Below are 20,647 nucleotides of genomic sequence, written 5' to 3'. Positions count from 1 at the left end.
TCTTCGTACCTAGATCGCGAAGCCTATTTTTTTTAAACTGATTGAAATTTAAATTTTAATGACACCAATGGCGGCAACACTTCGCGCATGAACAGGATGCACTCATATTGTTGACTGACACGTCCTTAACCATGACGACATCAATATCCTTACAACAGTATCTTCACCAAGATATCAAATTTTAGAAAAAAGAAAAATCCCGGAATTTCATCGATTTCTGTGTACTATAATAGAAACCTCAACTACAGAGAAATAAGGTCCTGTTCGTTTTGTCTTGTTCTCTTTAGGAACTTGCAGGAAATAGAAACGGCCAGTCCCGGCAAAAAAACTTCTTACAACCACCGATCATAACACGAGGACTGCGGATTTATCCGAAGGAGCCATTAGTAGTAATACCTGACCCAACAGTTGGTGTCGTTCCCTGTCTCAGATTAGAGTTGTACGGATGCTCAGCACCAGGTAAACAGTCAACTGTAATTTGTCACTTTGATCAGTTACGACTCGTTCGTCCGCAAATGAGAATCAATGCAAGGACATTTACGCAAGGCCCGCATTCAGCTAGAGTCTCGGGTCTCCCCTAAGTCAAGCTCTGAATGGAAAGGAAAGACGTTTAATTGTATATACACGTTGCTGGCCTATAAGAATTGCTTGAGCCAATATAAGACAGATTCTTGCCCTTTTTACACCGAATAAGCAGCTTTTAGCTTCGTTGTGTTAATTTGACTCTTGATCGTAATGCAATACTTGATTTTTCCCTTTTCTTGCTTTTTTTTTTCTGCATTTGACTTGCACTGCACCGGATTCTATTCGCAATAGAAAACCAGTGTCACAGACTCATAGCGTCCGAAAGAGAAGGAACATTTTACTCAAGCTTGATTTTCTTTGTGGTTTCGTAACGAAACTGTTTCCTCTTTCTATCTTTTTAAAAACAAATGCCGCCAGAGTCGTGCTCCGGACCTGCTGCACCATCTAATGGTAAAAGTCTCGTTTATGATTCAAATGCGAAATATATGTCCCAAGTAGAAATTCTTCTAAAGTCTACTAAGCTTAGAGGCTTCTTGTATGTCGCGGAATAAAGCTTTTTTAAGCACAGGTAAAAAAAAAATTGTGTTTTTTTTTATCATCATCTTAAACATAGCACCATGCGTAGATCCCGGTGTACCATCTAATGGTAGACGTTCAAGTTCCGATTTTAGTCACGAGAGGACGGTGACATTCAAGTGCAATCCTAAATACAGTTTAGTGGGAAATGAAACAATCCGCTGTCAGGACGGAAAGTGGAGTGGACATTTACCCGAATGCAAAGGTAGTAATCAAGTCAAAATAGCTTTGCATTACACAGTACGTTCAAAAAAGAAATTCTTCAAAAGTCTGCTAAGCTTAGAGTCTTCTTCAAGTACAAGGAAGGAATACGTTTTTGCAAACGTTGGCCGTGTAGCACTTGTATTTCAACAGGCTTAACTGATTAGAGTGTAATGTAAAGTGCTTATTTTCTACCCCATATGAACCATGTGAGCGTTAGCCTTACTAGTAGCAATGGGCCCACATAAGGACAGAGATAAACTCTGAGCAGGGTGGGAATTGGTTAGAGCCTTCTTGTCTGTCCCGAAATAAAGCTCTTTTAAGCACAAGTAAAAAATAGTTATTATTATTATTATTTTTTTCATCTTAAACATAGCACAATGCGTAGATCCCGGTGTACCATCTAATGGAAGACGTTCAATGTCCGATTTTAGTCACGAAAGAACGGTGACATTCAAGTGCAATCCTAAATACAGTTTGGTGGGAAATGAAACAATCCGCTGTCAGGACGGAAAGTGGAGCGGACATTTACCCCAATGCAAAGGTAGTGATCTAAATAGCTTTCGTTGCCTTACACAGTACGTTCAAGGTAGAAATTCTTCTAAAGTCTTCTAAGGTTAGAGTCTTCTTGATGTCCCGTAATAAGGTTCTCGTAAGCACAAGTCAAATATATTTCGTTTTCTTTTTTTTTATGATCTTATACATAGCACCTTGCGTGGATCCAGGTATGCCATCTAATGGTACACGTTTAGGTTCCAATTTTGGTCACGACAAGACGGTGACGTTCCAGTGCAATCCTAAATACAGTTTGGTGGGAAATGAAACAATCCGCTGTCAGGACGGAGTGTGGAGTGGACATTTACCCCAATGCAAAGGTAGCATTTATTGCAAATGTCATTTATTGCATAACCTGTACGTTATGCAATAAATTTTACCTTGGTGAGACAGGTAGACGACTAGGTGACCGATTCCGCGAACACCTTCGCGATGTTGAGAAGAATGACAAGGATACATCTAAGCCAGTCGCTCGCCATTTTAATCTGCCTAACCACTCCAAAAAGCACATGGCTATCTGCGGCCTTTCCCTACATCTAGGTACGACGGAAAGCTGCAAGAATCTGGAACAAAAATTCATCTTTCAAATCGGCACCCTTAGTCCTCACGGTATTAACGAACGCTTTTCATTTAATTAATATATTCCTATTTTTCACGTTGCCATGTTACCACCAATAGCGTAGCTCCTACTCTACTATAAAAACTACACGTAACCCATAATCCCTCGATTCGCTCTGACGAAGGGCTAACGCTCGAAACGTCAGCTTTTAGAATCTCTGTAAGGTGGCCAATTTACATTATCAACTCCGTTGATAAAACCAAATTTTTGTATACTACTTCCCCACCGACGCAGCACCACAGTTTCTTTAGAAACTACCCCTTCAAAATACCTTTGCCGTATTTACAGAATATTGTCGCAGTAGAAATTCTTCTAAAGTCTCCTAAGCTTAGAGGCTTCTTGTATGTTCCCGGAATAAAGCTCTTGTAAGCACAAGTAAAAAGTAAAAAAAATTTTTATCATCATCTTAAACAAAGCACCATGCGTGGATCCCGGTGTACCACCTAATGGTAGACGTTTAGGTTCCGATTTTGGTCACCAGAAAAAGGTGACATTCCACTGTAATCCTAAATACAGTTTGGAGGGAAATGAAATTATCCGATGTGATGACGGAGTGTGGAGTAGACATATGCCGCAATGCAAAGGTAGTAATTAAATGAAAATAGCTTTCTTTGTCATTGACTAATATGTTCAAAAGTTATTTCTTCCCGCTATGTTGTGTTTGGAGTGCCTCTAAGTTGCCCTAATTTATCGTTGAAGAATATACTAAATACAGTTTGGTGGGAAATGAAACAATCTTTTGTCAGGATGGAGTGCGCAATGGACATTTATCCCAAAGCAAATGGAGTGATCAAGTCAAAATGGCTTTTAGGGCCTTACACAGTACTTTGAAAGTAGAAATTCTTCTAAAGTTTTATAAGGTTAAAGTCTTCTTGTATGTCCCGGTATAAAGTTCTTGTAAGCACAACTCAAATATATTTCGGTTTTTTATGATCTTATACATAGCACCGTGCGTGGATCCAGGTATGCCATCTAATGGTAGACGTTTAGGTTCCGATTTTGGTCATAAAAAAACGGTGATATTCCAGTGCAATCCTAAATACAGTTTGGTGGGCAATGAAACAATCCTCTGTCAGGATGGAGTGTGGAATGGACATTTACCCCAATGCAAAGGTAGTTATCAAGTCAAAATAGCTTTGCATTACAGAGTACGTTCAAAAGAGAAATTCCTCAAGAGTCTACTAAGCTTACAGTCTTCTTCAAGTCCAAGGAACGATTACGTTTTTGCAAACGTAGGCCGTGTAGCACTTTTATTTGAACAGACTTAACTGATTAGAGTCTAATGTAAAGTGCTTGTTTTCTACCTCATATGAACCATGTTTGCGTTAGCTTGACTAATGGCAATGGGCCCATATAAGGACCGAGAAAAAATCAGTGGGGTGGACATTTACCCTAAAAGTAGTGATCAAGTCAAAATAGCTTTCATTTCCTTACACAGTACTTACAAAGTAGAAATTCTTCTAAAGTCTTCTAAGCTTAGAGTTTGTATGTCCCGTAATAAGGTTCTTGTAAGCACTAGTGAAATGTATTTCGGTTTTTTCATGATCTTATACATAGCACCGTGCGAGGAACCAGGTATGCCATCTAATGGTAGACGTTTAGGTTCCGATTTTGGTCACAAAAAGACGGTGACATTCCAGTGCAATCGTAAATACATTTTGGTGGGAAATGAAACAATCCGCTGTCAGGACGGAGTGTGGAGTGGACATTTACCCCAATGCAAAGGTAGTAGGCAAGTCAAAATACCTTTGCCTTATTTACAGAATATGTTCAAGGTAGAAGTTATTCTAAAATCTCCTAAGCCTAGAGGCTTCTTTTATGTCCTGGAATAAAGCTCTTGTAAGCACAAGTGAAAAAAAAAAAAAATTTCTTATCATCATCTTAAACAAAGCACCATGTGTGGATCCCGGTGTACCATCTAATGGTAGACGATCAAGTTCCGATTTTGGTCACGAAAAGACGGTGATATTCCAGTGCAATCCTAAATACAGTTTGGTGGGAAATGAAACAATCCGCTGTCAGGATGGAGTGTGGAATGGACATTTACCCCAATGCAAAGGTAGTAATCAAGTCAAAATAGCTTTGCATTGCACAGTACGTTCAAAAGAGAAATTCTTCAAAAGTCTTCTAAGCGTAGAGTCTTCTTCAAAACCAAGGAAGGATTACGTTTTTGCAAACGTTGGACGTGTAGCACTTATATTTGAACAGACTTGACTGATTAGAGTGTAATGTAAAGTGCCTATTTTCTATCCCATATGAACCACGTGAGCGTTAGCCTTACTGATGGCAATGGGCCCATATAAGGACAAAGATAAACTCTGAGCAGGGTGGGAATTGGTTAAAGCCTTCTTGTATGTCCCGAAATAAAGCTCTTTTAAGCACAAGTAAAAAAATAGTTATTTTTTTATCTTCATCTTAAACATAGCACCATGCGTAGATCCCGTTGTACCATCTAATGGTAGACGTTCAATTTCCGATTTTAGTCACGAGATAAAGGTGACATTCAAGTGCAATCCTAAATACAGTTTGGTGGAAAATGAAACAATCCGCTGTCAGGACGGACAGTAAAGTGGTCATTTACCCCAATGCAAATGTAGTGATCAAATAAAAATAGCTTTCACTGCCTTACACAGTACTTTCAAAGTAGGAATTCTTCTAAAGTCTTCTAAGCTTAGAGTCTTTTTTTATATCCCGAAATAATGTTCTCGTAAGCACAAGTCAAGTATATTTCGGTTTTTTTATGCCCTTATACATAGCACCGTGCGTGGATCCAGGTATGCCATCTAACGGTAGACGTTTAGAGTCCGATTTTGGTCATGAAAAGACGGTGACATTCCAGTGCAATCCTAAATACAGTTTGGTGGGAAATAAAACAATCCGCTGTCAGGACGGAGCGTGGAGTGGACATTTACCCCAATGCAAAGGTAGTTTTCAAGTCAAAATAGCTTTGCATTACAGAGTACGTTCAAAACAGAAATTCCTCAAGAGTCTGGTAAGCTTACAGTCTTCTTCAAGTAGAAGGAAGGATTACGTTTTTTGCAAACGTTGACCGTGCAGCACTTTTATTTGAACAGACTTAACTGATTAGAGTCTAATGTAAAGTGCTTTTTTTCTACCTCATATGAACCATGTTTGCGTTAGCCTTACTAATGGCAATGGGCCCGTATAAGGACCGAGAAAAACTCAGTGGGGTGGACATTTACCCCAATGCAATTGTAGCGATCATGTCAAAATAGCTTTCAGTGCCTTACACAGTACTTTCAAAGTAGAAACTCTTTTAAAGTCTTCTAAGTTTAGAGTCTTGTTGTATATCCCGTAATAATGTTCTTGTAAGCACAAGTCAAATATATTTCGGTTTTTCCATGATCTTATATATAGCACCGTGCGTGGATCCAGGTATGCCATCTAATGGTAGACGTTTAGGTTCCGATTTTGGTCACAAAAAGACGGTGACATTCCAGTGCAATCCTAAATACAGTTTGGTGGGAAATGAAACAATCCGCTGTCAGGACGGAGTGTGGAGTGGACATTTACCCCAATGCAAAGGTAGTTATCAAGTCAAAATAGCTTTCAGTGCCTTACACAGTACTTTCAAAAAAGAAATTCTTCTAAAGTCTTCTAAGTTTAGAGTCTTGTTGTATGTCCCGGAATAATGTTCTTGTAAGCACAAGTCAAATATATTTCGGTTTTTTCATGATCTTATATATAGCACCGTGCGTGGATCCAGGTATGCCATCTAATGGTAGACGTTTAGGTTCCGTTTTTGGTCACAAAAAGACGGTGACATTCCAGTGCAATCCTAAATACAGTTTGGTGGGAATTGAAACAATCCGCTGTCAGGACGGAGTGTGGAGTGGACATTTACCCCAATGCAAAGGTAGTTATCAAGTCAAAATAGCTTTGCGTTATATACAGAATAGGTTCAAAGTAGAAATTTTTCTTAAGTCTCCTTCTAAGCTGAGAGTGTTCTTGTATGTCCCGGAATAAAGCACAAGTCAAATATAACCGGGTTTAATTTTTTCTTGATCTTATACATAGCACCGTGCGTGGATCCCGGTGTACCACCTAATGGTAGACGTTTAGGTTCCGATTTTGGTCACCAGAAAACGGTGACATTCCACTGTAATCCTAAATACAGTTTGGAGGGAAATAAAACCATCCGATGTGATGACGGAGTGTGGAGTAGACATATGCCGCAATGCAAAGGTAGTAATTAAATGAAAATAGCTATTTTTGTCATTGACTGATATGTTCAAAAGTTGTTTCTTCCCGCTATGTTGTGTTTGGAGTGCCTCTAAGTTGCCCTAATTTATCGTTGAAGAATATACTAAAAAAATGCTTAGTGCACGTGGTGGAGTGGAACGATTGACCTTCAACAGAAAATTTGCAAAGCAAAAAGCCCAGGAACTGTTTGATTTTCTCTTCTTTTCGCAGCCTCTTGCGATTCTATTGAGTCACCAAGAAATGGTAAAGTACATCACAACGAGACTAAACACGGAGCTGTGGTCTTTTTTTCGTGCAATAATGGATTTGAACTGCAAGGCACCAGGCAACTCAAGTGTGTTGAAGGAAAATGGAATGGAACGTCTCCCATCTGCAAAGGTTTCAAACAACTTAAAGTGCTCACATTGCCGATAAAGATAACTACCTGCTTTAGTTTTTGCCATCCCACACGAGGCATTTGCTTTCAAATTATAGCATCCGCGCGATTTGCTGTGCTTTGCATAATGAATGGCTTATGGACGTTCGCGCCAATTGTTTCTGCGCATCCTTACTGCGCACGCAAATGCACACGCCACGTCATACACGAGCGCGCGCGCTAAGTAATAAAATGAGAAATAATAGGGCAAAAGGCCATTGTTATAGCTTTGCCTGGATTTAACGCTCTTGGACGTTCGGTGACCCCTATTTTTTTTTCCAGAAACGGATTTTATTTACAATTATCTCCACGTTGTCCAAAAATGAACAAAAAATCAATGTGGGAAGTTAAAAAAAAATTCAAGATTTTTGCTCACGGGACATCAAATCCTGCCATCTTGCGGCTGCAAGGCGCGTGAAACTGTGGTCGCTAAATGCTAACTTGATCTTTAAGGAACCTCACCAGTTGACTAAATTCACTTAATAAGTCCACTTAAACAATATTTGGCAGAGAAGATTTCACTTTAAAGATTTAATTGCAATATATTTGGGTTTACAGACACTGGTCTTATTCGCTAACGAAGCCCGATTTTGTCACATTTTGGGTGTTTTTCCGGGCATGTTCTCTTCAAAACGAAGTCGGTGACCCCCCATTTTTTTTACATTTCTGACATAACTAACTCATTATCTTACAGTGGTTAAAGTTTCAGAAAAAAATCAATGTTGAAAAATTTTCGCGCGAACGTCCTTAAAAATCAGTGTCGTGGCACGTTCTCAGCTAATCAAATTTCAGTGGTTTTCTTGCGCTTTTACCCGGAATCATTTCTCGCTGTGCGCTATAACTACGTTGTCACGAAAAGACGGTGACATTCCAGTGCAATCCTAAATACAGTTTGGTGGGAAATAAAACAATCCTCTGTCAGGATGGAGTGAGGAATTGACATTTACCCCAATACAAAGGTAGTAATCAAGTCAAAATAGCTTTGCATTACAGAGTACGTTCAAAACAGAAATTCCTCAAGACTCTGGTAAGCTTACAGTCTTCTTCAAGTAGAAGGAATGATTACGTTTTTTGCAAACGTTGACCGTGCAGCACTTTTATTTGAACAGACTAAACTGATTAGAGTCTAATGTAAAGTGCTTTTTTTCTACCTCATATGAACCATGTTTGCGTTAGCCTTACTAATGGCAATGGGCCCGTATAAGGACCGAGAAAAACTCAGTGGGGTGGACATTTACCCCAATGCAATTGTAGCGATCAAGTCAAAATAGCTTTCAGTGCCTTACACAGTACTTTCAAAGTAGAAACTCTTCTAAAGTCTTCTAAGTTTAGAGTCTTGTTGTATGTCCCGGAATAATGTTCTTGTAAGCACAAGTCAAATATATTTCGGTTTTTGCATGATCTTATATATAGCACCGTGCGTGGATCCAGGTATGCCATCTAATGGTAGACGTTTAGGTTCCGATTTTGGTCACAAAAAGACGGTGACATTCCAGTGCAATCCTAAATACAGTTTGGTGGGAGATGAAACAATCCGCTGTCAGGACGGAGTGTGGAGTGGACATTTACCCCAATGCAAAGGTAGTTATCAAGTCAAAATAGCTTTGCCTTATATACAGAATAGGTTCAAAGCAGAAATTCTTCTTAAGTCTCCTTCTAAGCTTTGAGTGTTCTTGTATGTCCCGGAATAAAGCACAAGTCAAATATAACCGGGTTTAATTTTTTCTTGATCTTATACATAGCACCGTGCGTGGATCCCAGTGTACCACCTAATGGTAGACGTTTAGGTTCCGATTTTGGTCACCAGAAAACGGTGACATTCCACTGTAATCCTAAATACAGTTTGGAGGGAAATGAAACCATCCGATGTGATGACGGAGTGAGCTATTTTTGTCATTGACTGATATGTTCAAAAGTTGTTTCTTCCCGCTATGTTGTGTTTGGAGTGCCTCTAAGTTGCCCTAATTTATCGTTGAAGAATATACTAAAAAAATGCTTAGTGCACGTGGTGGAGTGGAACGATTGACCTTCAACAGAAAATTTGCAAAGCAAAAAGCCCAGGAACTGTTTGATTTTCTCTTCTTTTCGCAGCCTCTTGCGATTCTATTGAGTCACCAAGAAATGGTAAAGTACATCACAACGAGACTAAACACGGAGCTGTGGTCTTTTTTTCGTGCAATAATGGATTTGAACTGCAAGGCACCAGGCAACTCAAGTGTGTTGAAGGAAAATGGAATGGAACGTCTCCCATCTGCAAAGGTTTCAAACAACTTAAAGTGCTCACATTGCCGATAAAGATAACTACCTGCTTTAGTTTTTGCCATCCCACACGAGGCATTTGCTTTCAAATTATAGCATCTGCGCGATTTGCTGTGCTTTGCATAATGAATGTCTTAAAAATCAGGGTCGTGGCACGTTCTCAGCTAATCAAATTTCAGTGGTTTTCTTGCGCTTTTACCCGGCATCATTTCTCGCTGTGCGCTATAACTACGTTGTCACGAAAAGACGGTGACATTCCAGTGCAATCCTAAATACAGTTTGGTGGGAAATCAAACAATTCTCTGTCAGGATGAAGTTAGGAATTGACATTTACCCCAATACAAAGGTAGTAATCAAGTCAAAATAGCTTTGCATTACAGAGTACGTTCAAAGCAGAAATTCCTCAAGAGTCTGGTAAGCTTACAGTCTTCTTCAAATAGATGGAAGGATTACGTTTTTTTGCAAACGTTGACCGTGCAGCACTTTTATTTGAACAGACTTAACTAATTAGAGTCTAATGTAAAGTGCTTTTTTTCTACCTGATATGAACCATGTTTGCGTTAGCCTTACTAATGGCAATGGGCCCGAATAAGGACCGAGAAAAACTTAGTGGGGTGGACATTTACCCCAATGCAATTGTAGTGATCAAGTCAAAATAGCTTTCATTTCCTTACACAGTACTTACAAAGTAGAAATTCTTCTAAAATCGTCCAAGGTTAGAGTCTTCTTGTATGTGTCGGAATTAAGATCTTGTAAGCACAAGTCAAATATATTTCGTTTTTTTTATGATCATGTACATAGCACCGTGCGTGGATCCAGGTATGCCATCTAATGGCAGACGTTTAGGTTCCGATTTTGGTCACGAAAAGACGGTAACATTCCAGTGCAATCCTAAATACAGTTTGGTGGGAAATGAAACAATCCGCTGTCAGGACGGAGTGTGGAGTGGACATTTACCCCAATGCAAAGGTAGTAGGCAAGTCGAAATAGCTTCGCCTTATATACAGAATAGGTTCAAAGTAGAAATTTTTCTTAAGTCTCCTTCTAAGCTTAGAGTGTTCTTGTATGTCCCGGAATAAAGCACAAGTCAAATATAACCGGGTTTAATTTTTTCTTGATCTTATACGTATTACCGTGCGTGGATCCCGGTGTACCACCTAATGGTAGACGTTTAGGTTCCGATTTTGGTCACCAAAAAACGGTGACATTCCACTGTAATCCTAAGTACAGTTTGGAGGGAAATGAAACCATCCGATGTGATGACGGAGTGTGGAGTTGACATATGCCGCAATGCAAAGGTAGTAATTGAATAAAAATAGTTTTTTTTGTCATTGACGGATATGTTCAAAAGTTGTTTCTTCCCGCTATGTTGTGTTTGGAGTGCCTCTAAGTTGCCCTAATTTATCGTTGAAGAATATACTAAAAAAATGCTTATTGCACGTGGTGGAGTGGAACGTATGACCTTCAACAGAAAATTTGCAAAGCAAAAAGCCCAGGAACTGTTTGATTTTCTCTTTTTTTCGCAGCCTCTTGCGATTCTATTGAGTCACCAAGAAATGGTAAAGTACATCACAACGAGACTAAACACGGAGCTGTGGTCTTTTTTTCTTGCAATAATGGATTTGAACTGCAAGGCACCAGGCAACTCAAGTGTGTTGAAGGAAAATGGAATGGAACGTCTCCCATCTGCAAAGGTTTCAAACAACTTAAAGTGCTCACATTGCCGATAAAGATAACTACCTGCTTTAGTTTTTGCCATCTCACACGAGGCATATGCTTTCAAATTATAGGATCGGCGCGATTTGCTGTGCTTTGCATAATGAATGGCTTAGAAATCAGTGTCGTGGCACGTTCTCAGCTAATCAAATTTCAGTGGTTTTCTTGCGCTTTTACCCGGCATCATTTCTCGCTGTGCGCTATAACTACGTGGTCACGAAAAAACGGTGACATTCCAGTGCAATCCTAAATACAGTTTGGTGGGAAATAAAACAATCCTCTTTCAGGATGGAGTGTGGAATTGACATTTACTCCAATGCAAAGGTAGTAATCAAGTCAAAATAGCTTTGCATTACAGAGTACGTTCTAAACAGAAATTCCTCAAGAGTCTGGTAAGCTTACAGTCTTCTTCAAGTAGAAGGAAGGATTACGTTTTTTTGCAAACGTTGACCGTGCAGCACTTTTATTTGAACAGACTTAACTGATTAGAGTCTAATGTGAAGTGCTTTTTTTCTACCTGATATGAACCATGTTTGCGTTAGCCTTACTAATGGCAATGGGCCCGTATAAGGACCGAGAAAAACTCAGTGGGGTGGACATTTACCCCAATGCAATTGTAGTGATCAAGTCAAAATAGCTTTCAGTGCCTTACACAGTACTTTCAAACTAGAAATTCTTCTAAAGTCTTTTAAGTTTAGAGTCTTGTTGTATGTCCCGGAATAATGTTCTTGTAAGCACAAGTCAAATATATTTCGGTTTTTTCATGATCTTATACATAGCACCGTGCGTGGATCCAGGAATGCCATCTAATGGTAGACGTTTAGGTTCCGATTTTGGTCACAAAAAGACGGTGACATTCCAGTGCAATCCTAAATACAGTTTGGTGGGAATTGAAACAATCCGCTGTCAGGACGGAGTGTGGAGTGGACATTTACCCCAATGCAAAGGTAGTTATCAAGTCAAAATAGCTTTGCATTACACAGTACGTTCAAAAGAGAAATTCCTCAAGAGTCTGCTAAGCTTACAGTCTTCTTCAAGTAGAAGGAAGGATTACGTTTTTTGCAAACGTTGACCGTGTAGCACTTATATTTGAACAGACTTAACTGATTAAAGTGTAATGTAAAGTGCTTATTTTCTACGCCATATGAACCATGTGAACGTTAGCCTTACTAATAGCAATGGGCCCACATAAGGACAAAGATAAACTCTGAGCAGGGTGGGAATTGGTTGGAGCCTTCTTGTATGTCCCGAAATAAAGCTCTTTTAAGCACAAGTCAAAGATAGTTAATTTTCTTATCATCATCTTAAACATAGCACCATGCGTAAATCCCGGTGTACCATTTAATGGTAGACGTTCAAGTTCCGATTTTGGTCACGAGAGAACGGTGACATTCAAGTGCAATCCTAAATACAGTTTGGTGGGAAATAAAACAATCCGCTGTCAGGACGGAAAGTGGAGTGGACATTTACCCCAATGCAAAGGTAAATCAAGTCAAAATAGCTTTCATTTCCTTACACAGTACTTACAAAGTAGAAATTCTTCTAAAATCGTCCAAGGTTAGAGTCTTCTTGTATGTGTCGGAATAAAGATCTTGTAAGCACAAGTGAAACATATTTCGTTTTTTTTCATGATCTTATACATAGCACCGTGCGTGGATCCAGGAATGCCATCTAATGGTAGACGTTTAGGTTCCGATTTTGGTCACAAAAAGACGGTGACATTCCAGTGCAATCCTAAATACAGTTTGGTGGGAGATGAAACAATCCGCTGTCAGGACGGAGTGTGGAGTGGACATTTACCCCAATGCAAAGGTAGTAGGCAAGTCAAAATAGCTTTGCTTTATATACAGAATAGGTTCAAAGTAGAAATTTTTCTTAAGTCTCCTTCTAAGCTTTGAGTGTTCTTGTATGTCCCGGAATAAAGCACAAGTCAAATATAACCGGGTTTAATTTTTTCTTGATCTTATACATAGCACCGTGCGTGGATCCCGGTGTACCACCTAATGGTAGACGTTTAGGTTCCGATTTTGGTCACCAGAAAACGGTGACATTCCACTGTAATCCTAATTACAGTTTGGAGGGAAATGAAACCATCCGATGTGATGACGGAGTGTGGAGTAGACATATGCCGCAATGCAAAGGTAGTAATTAAATGAAAATAGTTTTTTTTGTCATTGACTTATATGTTCAAAAGTTGTTTCTTCCCGCTATGTTGTGTTTGGAGTGCCTCTAAGCTGCCCTAATTTATCGTTGAAGAATATACTAAAAAAATGCCTTTTGCCCGTTTTGGAGTGGAACGTATGACCTTCAACAGAAAATTTGCAAAGCAAAAAGCCCAGGAACTGTTTGATTTTCTCTTCTTTTCGCAGCCTCTTGCGATTCTATTGAGTCACCAAGAAATGGTAAAGTACATCACAACGAGACTAAACACGGAGCTGTGGTCTTTTTTTCGTGCAATAATGGATTTGAACTGCAAGGCACCAGGCAACTCAAGTGTGTTGAAGGAAAATGGAATGGAACGTCTCCCATCTGCAAAGGTTTCAAACAACTTAAAGTGCTCACATTGCCGATAAAGATAACTACCTGCTTTAGTTTTTGCCATCCCACACGAGGCATTTGCTTTCAAATTATAGGATTTGCGCGATTTGCTGTGCTTTGCATAATGAATGGCTTAAAGATCAGTGTCGTGGCACGATCTCAGCTAATCAAATTTCAGTGTTTTTTTTTGCGCTTTTACCCGGCATCTTTTCTCGCTGTGCGCTATAACTACGTGGTCCTGAAAAGTTGCAGTAACGGATTGCTTAATTTTATTCTGTTTTCTGGTCCCCTTGTGTTCCTCCATACATCTCTTTAGTTTTTATATGTTGTTCTGCAGTCGGAGAGCTTATTGCACCAATTGGTTAAAGAGGATTAACTAGCTCAATGTAAGGTTCTTTTAGAGAAAAAGTAACATGGTCTTACAATCTTTCTTCCTTCCTCAGCTATATGTCCAAGAACGAATTCTGAGCCAAATCATAACTGCATGATGTCTTGCTTGTCTAATGAAGATTGCTTTTATGAGCGGAGGTGTTTATGCGACGGCGATTGTGGATTAAGTTGCGTTACAAAAAGTAAGTAACAAATGAAGCTACAATCTCGTACCCAGAGTCCTCGGGGCTTTTGGTCAGCGGGTGAGCGCCCGGAGAGAATGTGGGATAATGGACCCGTTTTCCCAGAAAACGTGGATTGCGGTCTTAATGCGGATGCTTGAATTTAAACGGAAACAGAAAAGAGATAACAGTAAAAAGTAGAAATTATGGGTTGAAAGTGTTCGAAAAACAAAAAATTTAGCTTTACACACCATACAAATTGATTTCTTCAGTTTTAAGAGCGAATGAAGATGAAACTTCTGATGATTCCTGTCAGTGTCTTTTTAGTGTTTCAGTGTGCATTCCATCGTATAGAATACCACCGTGCAAGCAAAACGGTCGACAAATCTTTCTGGAAACGACACCAATGTCTTCTTATACTACAATTTGATGTTTCCGCAATTCTGAATGGCTTTGACAAGACCTTCTTCCACGAATTTCTCCCCAAAGTGACTGATGTAATGTTTCCCCACGGTACCTTTGCAACTGCAACGGTAACTAGTTTTTAGCAGCGTGGGAAATTCCCTTGCGGTATTAGACATAATTGAAACCCCGTCGTTTTATTATTTTTGTGATTTGTATATATTTTTGAACTAGAAAAAACAAAAAGCGTTGAAATTAATTTTAGATTCAGAATCTCCCTCCAAATTCTGGGGTTTCCCAATTACTTACCGAATTCCTGTCGGACTGTCATTGTTATGCGAGCAACCAATCAAAAAAATAGTTCAAGTACGTTATTCCAGAGTCTCTGCGGGACTTCACCCGCTGAACAAAACCCCGAGGACTCTAGGCACGGGATTGGGGAAGCTATGATCCTGGCAGTTATGAATGCAATTATTGGAATTGTGTAGAGGAGCCTTAAAAATTCAGGGCTTCAACGGGGTTTGAACCCGTGACCTTGCGATACCGGTGCGCCGCTCTAACTAACTGAGCTATGAAGCCACTGACGTTGTGAGCTGGTCACTTGTGAGTTCTAATGTTCCCGAGATGATTGAAACAACAATGAAATGATATATAAAACGAACCATATATTGAACTGCGGATATGAAATCAAGTGAAGCTATGACTATAATCCTCGCAGCTCCACTTCATTTCATACCCGCAGTTAATTTTTTTAACTTGGTTGCATTTACACTGCACAGGATTTAACAGTAGCTTATGATCCGCAGTCCTAAACCTGCATTATTATCTCTCCTTGGAGGTTTGGTTCTCTTTGATATTCTATATTTAGAACACTTTTTTTGGGGTAGCTTTTCTGCCAAGTCTTTTGCCACTTTGTCAATCAACGCAAAGAGTCTCGATCTACGGGACATACAAAATTAAAAAAGAGAACTGCCAAAAAATGTTTCTTTTAAAAACATGTTAAAAAATAATTTTCGCAAAAATGACGACGTTTCGAGGACAATTTGAACTGACGTCATTAAGAAGTCAATGGAAATGATAATAAATAAGAAATGTATAAATACAACTTATTAAAAGGTTTAACATATATTTAAATAAGTCAAATAAGCTAGGATATTTTGCGAGTTGCGTAGTATTTTTCCGAGCCCCGAAGGGGCGAGAAAAAAAACGAACAACGAGCATCTCATAAACAGGGCAGTGAATTTTTTTGGCACATTTGGAGTACGAAAAACTGGCTTTCTTTGAGGATCGAGGCTTGTGTTCCCACGGGCTTTCAATAAAATGTTTCTAAACGTCAGACTGCTGACATTCTCTAAAGTGGACGGTTCAAATGACTTAAAGGGACTGTTAGCGTTTTACCCAATCGCCGTTTTCTTTTTTTGTGTGTGTGTTTTCAACAATACTTAGGTGAAGATATCGAGCTAGGTAGCCCACATAAGTGGGGGCTACATAGAGGTCATAGATCTAAAACCATTCCGAGATTACAATCATTCATGTGCAGGTACCAATTGCTCACTATACTAATGACCACTCCTGGTTTAAAACATGTTTAAATCAAACTATTCGGGGAGCTAAGTAAAGGTTGCCACACGAAGGAGTTCAAAGAAACAATCTTTTCTGCGTATAAAAGTGGGGTGAAAAATACTCCACAGCGGCGTTAAAAGGTTGCCTAAATATCCCAAGGTGGTACCAAAAAAAAGGTGCCAGGAGCCTATTAGTAAAATCCCCACAAGTTATTCAGCGAGAATGTTTTAGCCTTACATTTGAGGATTGCGCAAATTTGCCACTTATTCTGTGTTAAAGGCACAAAGAAATTCTAGATTTGTAAAGAGCTGTTCGTGCATCAGCATGCTGTATATATCCAACTATCTCTCGTGCGTCTGTCTAAGATGGCCCAATAAGAAGGAAAGTGACACCACGAGCTATGCCGAACATCGCACAAAGCCCAAGGAGGAGACTAAACATCATTTGTTTCGTTTGAAAGTCGCATGGCTCGTTTTAAAGAGCCATGTTTGGTAGGATTGGGTTAAACGTTAGATTCACTGTAAGGTTTATTTATAATATAGTTGGGTAGTAAAGTGCCGTCTCCTTCATCTTGTGCTTAGGACTAAAGTGTAAACAACCTTCAAGGGGACTTAACTTGAGACTTGTCAACAATGGCCGTAACTTTGGCAGCGAGGCTATATATTTTTGTCCCGTACCATTCACGCTTCACGGATCATCCAAGCGCACGTGCAGAGCAAACGGAAAATGGGATGGCAAAAAGGCTAGCTGCAGTAAGTACACAGGTTACTCAACACTGCAATCCGGCAATGAGTTCACAGGGAAGCCTTAGTTTAGCTCATCAGTAAAGAGTCTCACTAAGTTCTCATTGCACGCAGCATGGCTATGTTGCAAAAACCACCAAAGGTGATTGAAATACTAGCCGTCTTCTGTCGTTTAACGGAAAACAGTCGTGTTCTGTGATGCGGAATAAATCAGAAAATTGCGGGAATAAAATTTGGTGACAAAAAAAAAAAACAGAAAAAAGAAAAGAAAAGACAATAATAATCTCTACGGAGGCACGAACGCATTATTGGTAGGTGCCTTTGCTGCTCGAAATCTTGAAAATTTCTGGTGTCAAAGTGATATGTGCAGTAATCACTACGGAAAGATAGTGCCAGAGAATGCCTGCAATACGAGCAGAAATTATCATTGAAGACGATGCGTACGTCAATAGTGATTTGGTATGGGATACCCCATATCCTTGTCACAAGTGCATGCATATACCTGCATGAGAAAAGCTAATAGTTTGTCTTGCATTACAGGCCTAGGTGATGCAAAATGCCTTGACATGCTGACAGGTTTATTTCAAAATCCACCCAACGATACCGTGATTGATATAAACGTTCACCTATCTTTGGCAAGATACCGCTGTCGCAACGGCTTCAAGTTGACTGGTAACGAAACGCTCTCTTGCAGAAATGGAAAATGGATGGAAACGACCAAGCCCCTGTGCAAAGGTAACTTAGGGTACGTTTGATTGGAAAATTCGAATAGAGATCGTTAATTCCAGACCCCAGTGGATAAGTCGCTACCCAGAGAAGAAAATATACTTCACGTTAAGTGTTGGCCAAGGAAGAACCCATGACTAGGAGCGAACAACAGCGCTACATTGTTGTTTTCTTTTTTTTTTCGGACAAGGTAGTCTAAAAATAGATTGGTCTGTCAAAATGCCGCGACATAGGCTTAACGTTGGAGATGTTCGCTCCTAGTCATGTGCCCGCGGTCAAGCAGTGACGTATCAACCGAGTTAAAGTTATGCAACCTTAGTTTGAACAATTTGAGCCAAATCTTCGGATTAAAAACAAATCGGAAGCCGTGGAATTTTGCTGAGATTTTTCCACCTGGAAATGGAAATAGAATTTGTTTACCTACGGAACACCTTAAGAGCGCTCAGGAGCTTGAGGAGGGATGAAAACCGGGGTATCCGGCTAAAATCCTCTCGGAGCAAGGAGAGAACCAACAACAAACTCAACCCATATATGACGCCGGACCTGGGAATCGAAACCGGGCCACATTGGTGGGAGGCGAGTGCTCTCACCACTTCGCCACCCCTGGGAAGAAATCCGTGGCCGAATCCGTTGAGCTTGATTGCAAATCCAATGATCCGGATGTTAAGATCTAAATCCAATTTTTCCAATCGAACGCACTTTTCATTCATCAAGCCACCTTTTATCTCATTTATCGCGAAATCTGTATGTCGTCATAGCTAATAAGAATATGATAGCCAAGTGATTCACTGGTCTTTGTATTTCAAATATTTGTATTTTTATGCTGTTCAATTGAAAATAACTGGGCAAAAATTAAAATTCTGAGGACTTCGAGCGTTGGACTTGCCCGTTGGCCCAGTCTAATTTGGCAGTCAGAAGAATTGTTTTTAATTGTACGGCTGCATTATCAAGTCAAGTCGTACTTTCACTGCCGTAAAACGGTCACTGATACTCATTGGCCAATACTCAACACCATTGTAAGTACTTGCATTTGATTGGGCACTAGAAAGTAACCCTATTTGGTTAATTTGGAAACTATATTAAGGAGGTCTCTCACCTCGCAAAAATCCTGTACCGATTATAAAAAAGCACATTGCACTATTCGGGATAAAAACAAGCAGATGGTTTTATTACATGCTTGTGGGAGCCGCCGGAGATGGTTCAGTGGTTAAAATCACTCGCCTCCCACCAATGTGGCCCAGACTTTGCGTCACACATGAGTTGAGTTTGTTGGTTCTCTACTGGATCTCTGCTCCGAGTGGTTTTTCTCCGCAAAACATATTTAGACTTTTAAGGCTAGGAAGTTTTCCACTTGCTATTAAGGACATCCCAAAATTTGAAAATATCTACGAAAATTTACCACCAATTAATGTATTTGGATAAAATGAAAAATGATACTCTTTTTTTCATTAGATAACTCAATCAAAGAATTTATTGAAAATAACTCAACTGATTTATTATATTTAACTGATTCTGAAGGGAAATGGGAAAATTCGCTTTACTCGCTCATTAAAAACGTTTCTACATTGTTTGATTGTCAGCGCTTCTTTGCTTCTAAACGGATCATTAATTTCTGTATGCAAAGAGACTGTGACAACACGCATCGCATCGATTTGGACCAAAAGATATGGTATCTACATAATTATAAGAAGAAAGAGATGGAACAATAAATTAGATGGGTTATGAACAAAGCCTCAACAGGATGAAAAGGAGAAGACCGCATTTGATAAGCAGTGCTTGTTGTTAATCCAATGACTAACATCTTTCCAAAAGACTTGTATAAGAGGGAACTCCCTGAAGAGATGAAGGAGAGTTTCTGGACAGTGATTCTAGAAAGTACATAAATAGTCAGGTGCAAGACCAATTGCAATTTTGAAAAGAACGTTCTCCGCAGGTATTCTTCCATGCAAAAACGTAAACTGAAATAATTGCAACTTGGATTCTCCAGTGCAAAGAAATGCCAAATTATACGTATTTTTCAAATCTATATCACCTAAATTTTGCGGCGAAAACTCTGACAACCATTTACTTTGACTTTTGAGTGGTATAGAAGCCACCTGTTTAATGAGGATGTTAGAAGACGTCCCGCAGAAATCATTAATTAATTAAACTTTTGCAAGATGTAACCGATTTACCAAGATTTTGTTTGGCGGATTTTCCAAATTAATTAATAGTTTAAATCCGTGGATGTTAATAAATTTTCTATTTGTGCGCCTGTGTTCCTTTTTGCCTGTTAACCATTTGGTGATCGTTTTAAATCTAAAAACCGCACTCACAACGCTTTAATACTGGAGAAAATTGCTTTTCACAGCATATTTGGCCTTGAAAACACCAACAGATAAAAATTGTAAATTTTCATCTAGCAGGTGACTTGATAGACATATTCCGGCCTTATATCAGCTTTAATAGAGAGTTATGCCATATTGGCATATTTCTAGAGTATTTTAAAAACTATTTTGCTTCTCAGTAATACGTTTGGGAACCGGATTTTATTTTTATTGATGTCATTTTAGTCTAGAAAGTAGAACTGTTTAGAATGCCTTTATAATTTTTTCAGGAACCAAAAAGGACCGCTTGGTCTAAATGCGCGGAGCATACCAAACAATGCGGGTTTACAAAGTACTCTTGATGAGTAAATTCTTGGAAATCGATTTTATGATAAAAACTAACGATAAAAAGTCACGACGTTTCGACCTTCCGGAGGTCATTTTCAAGATTGAGTTAAAATGTACAAGTAAATTAGCATAAATATGTTTGTCATAATTAAAAATAGTTTTAAAATACCATGATCATGTTTTGGAAGTGCAAACATACTTGGACATTTTGGGAAGAAACCCATCGATGGATATGCCAAAATGTTAATGGCCTTGAAAACGACACCTTCTCTGCAGCCTTATGTCTTGGCATAGTCGATGATATAGGAGACCTACTTTTACACCATGTACTTCTTATCGCTAGGTATTACATACACACTTGCAGGCTTAGAAATACCCTA

At 39.3% G+C, this 20,647-nt stretch overlaps 2 protein-coding genes across 2 annotated transcripts in view; both read left to right on the top strand.

Annotated features, from left to right (window-relative positions):
- Positions 1 to 3,366, top strand: part of LOC138002668 (uncharacterized) — a 25,626-nt gene extending 22,260 nt beyond the window's left edge. The window contains exons 4-9 of the mRNA XM_068848667.1: positions 288 to 459; positions 1,139 to 1,306; positions 1,679 to 1,846; positions 2,010 to 2,177; positions 2,893 to 3,060; positions 3,176 to 3,366. Coding sequence (XP_068704768.1) covers positions 288 to 459; positions 1,139 to 1,306; positions 1,679 to 1,846; positions 2,010 to 2,177; positions 2,893 to 3,060; positions 3,176 to 3,366 — 1,035 coding nt within the window. The remainder of the gene's footprint in view (positions 1 to 287; positions 460 to 1,138; positions 1,307 to 1,678; positions 1,847 to 2,009; positions 2,178 to 2,892; positions 3,061 to 3,175) is intronic.
- A 73-nt stretch (positions 3,367 to 3,439) lies between these two features.
- The window catches only part of LOC138004090 (complement receptor type 2-like), a 30,788-nt gene continuing 13,580 nt past the window's right edge, over positions 3,440 to 20,647 (top strand). The window contains exons 1-19 of the mRNA XM_068850493.1: positions 3,440 to 3,589; positions 4,368 to 4,535; positions 5,233 to 5,400; positions 5,855 to 6,022; positions 6,186 to 6,353; positions 6,515 to 6,682; positions 6,911 to 7,078; positions 8,529 to 8,696; positions 9,207 to 9,374; positions 10,176 to 10,343; positions 10,901 to 11,068; positions 11,870 to 12,037; positions 12,405 to 12,572; positions 12,735 to 12,902; positions 13,064 to 13,231; positions 13,460 to 13,627; positions 14,072 to 14,200; positions 16,726 to 16,896; positions 17,428 to 17,622. Coding sequence (XP_068706594.1) covers positions 3,442 to 3,589; positions 4,368 to 4,535; positions 5,233 to 5,400; positions 5,855 to 6,022; positions 6,186 to 6,353; positions 6,515 to 6,682; positions 6,911 to 7,078; positions 8,529 to 8,696; positions 9,207 to 9,374; positions 10,176 to 10,343; positions 10,901 to 11,068; positions 11,870 to 12,037; positions 12,405 to 12,572; positions 12,735 to 12,902; positions 13,064 to 13,231; positions 13,460 to 13,627; positions 14,072 to 14,200; positions 16,726 to 16,896; positions 17,428 to 17,622 — 3,163 coding nt within the window. The 5' untranslated portion in view covers positions 3,440 to 3,441. The remainder of the gene's footprint in view (positions 3,590 to 4,367; positions 4,536 to 5,232; positions 5,401 to 5,854; positions 6,023 to 6,185; positions 6,354 to 6,514; positions 6,683 to 6,910; positions 7,079 to 8,528; positions 8,697 to 9,206; positions 9,375 to 10,175; positions 10,344 to 10,900; positions 11,069 to 11,869; positions 12,038 to 12,404; positions 12,573 to 12,734; positions 12,903 to 13,063; positions 13,232 to 13,459; positions 13,628 to 14,071; positions 14,201 to 16,725; positions 16,897 to 17,427; positions 17,623 to 20,647) is intronic.

Source organism: Montipora foliosa, chromosome 5 (genome assembly GCF_036669935.1).
Source record: "Montipora foliosa isolate CH-2021 chromosome 5, ASM3666993v2, whole genome shotgun sequence".
In the NCBI taxonomy this organism is placed as follows: Eukaryota; Metazoa; Cnidaria; class Anthozoa; order Scleractinia; family Acroporidae; genus Montipora; species Montipora foliosa.
This window is presented reverse-complemented; position numbering and strand designations above follow the sequence as displayed.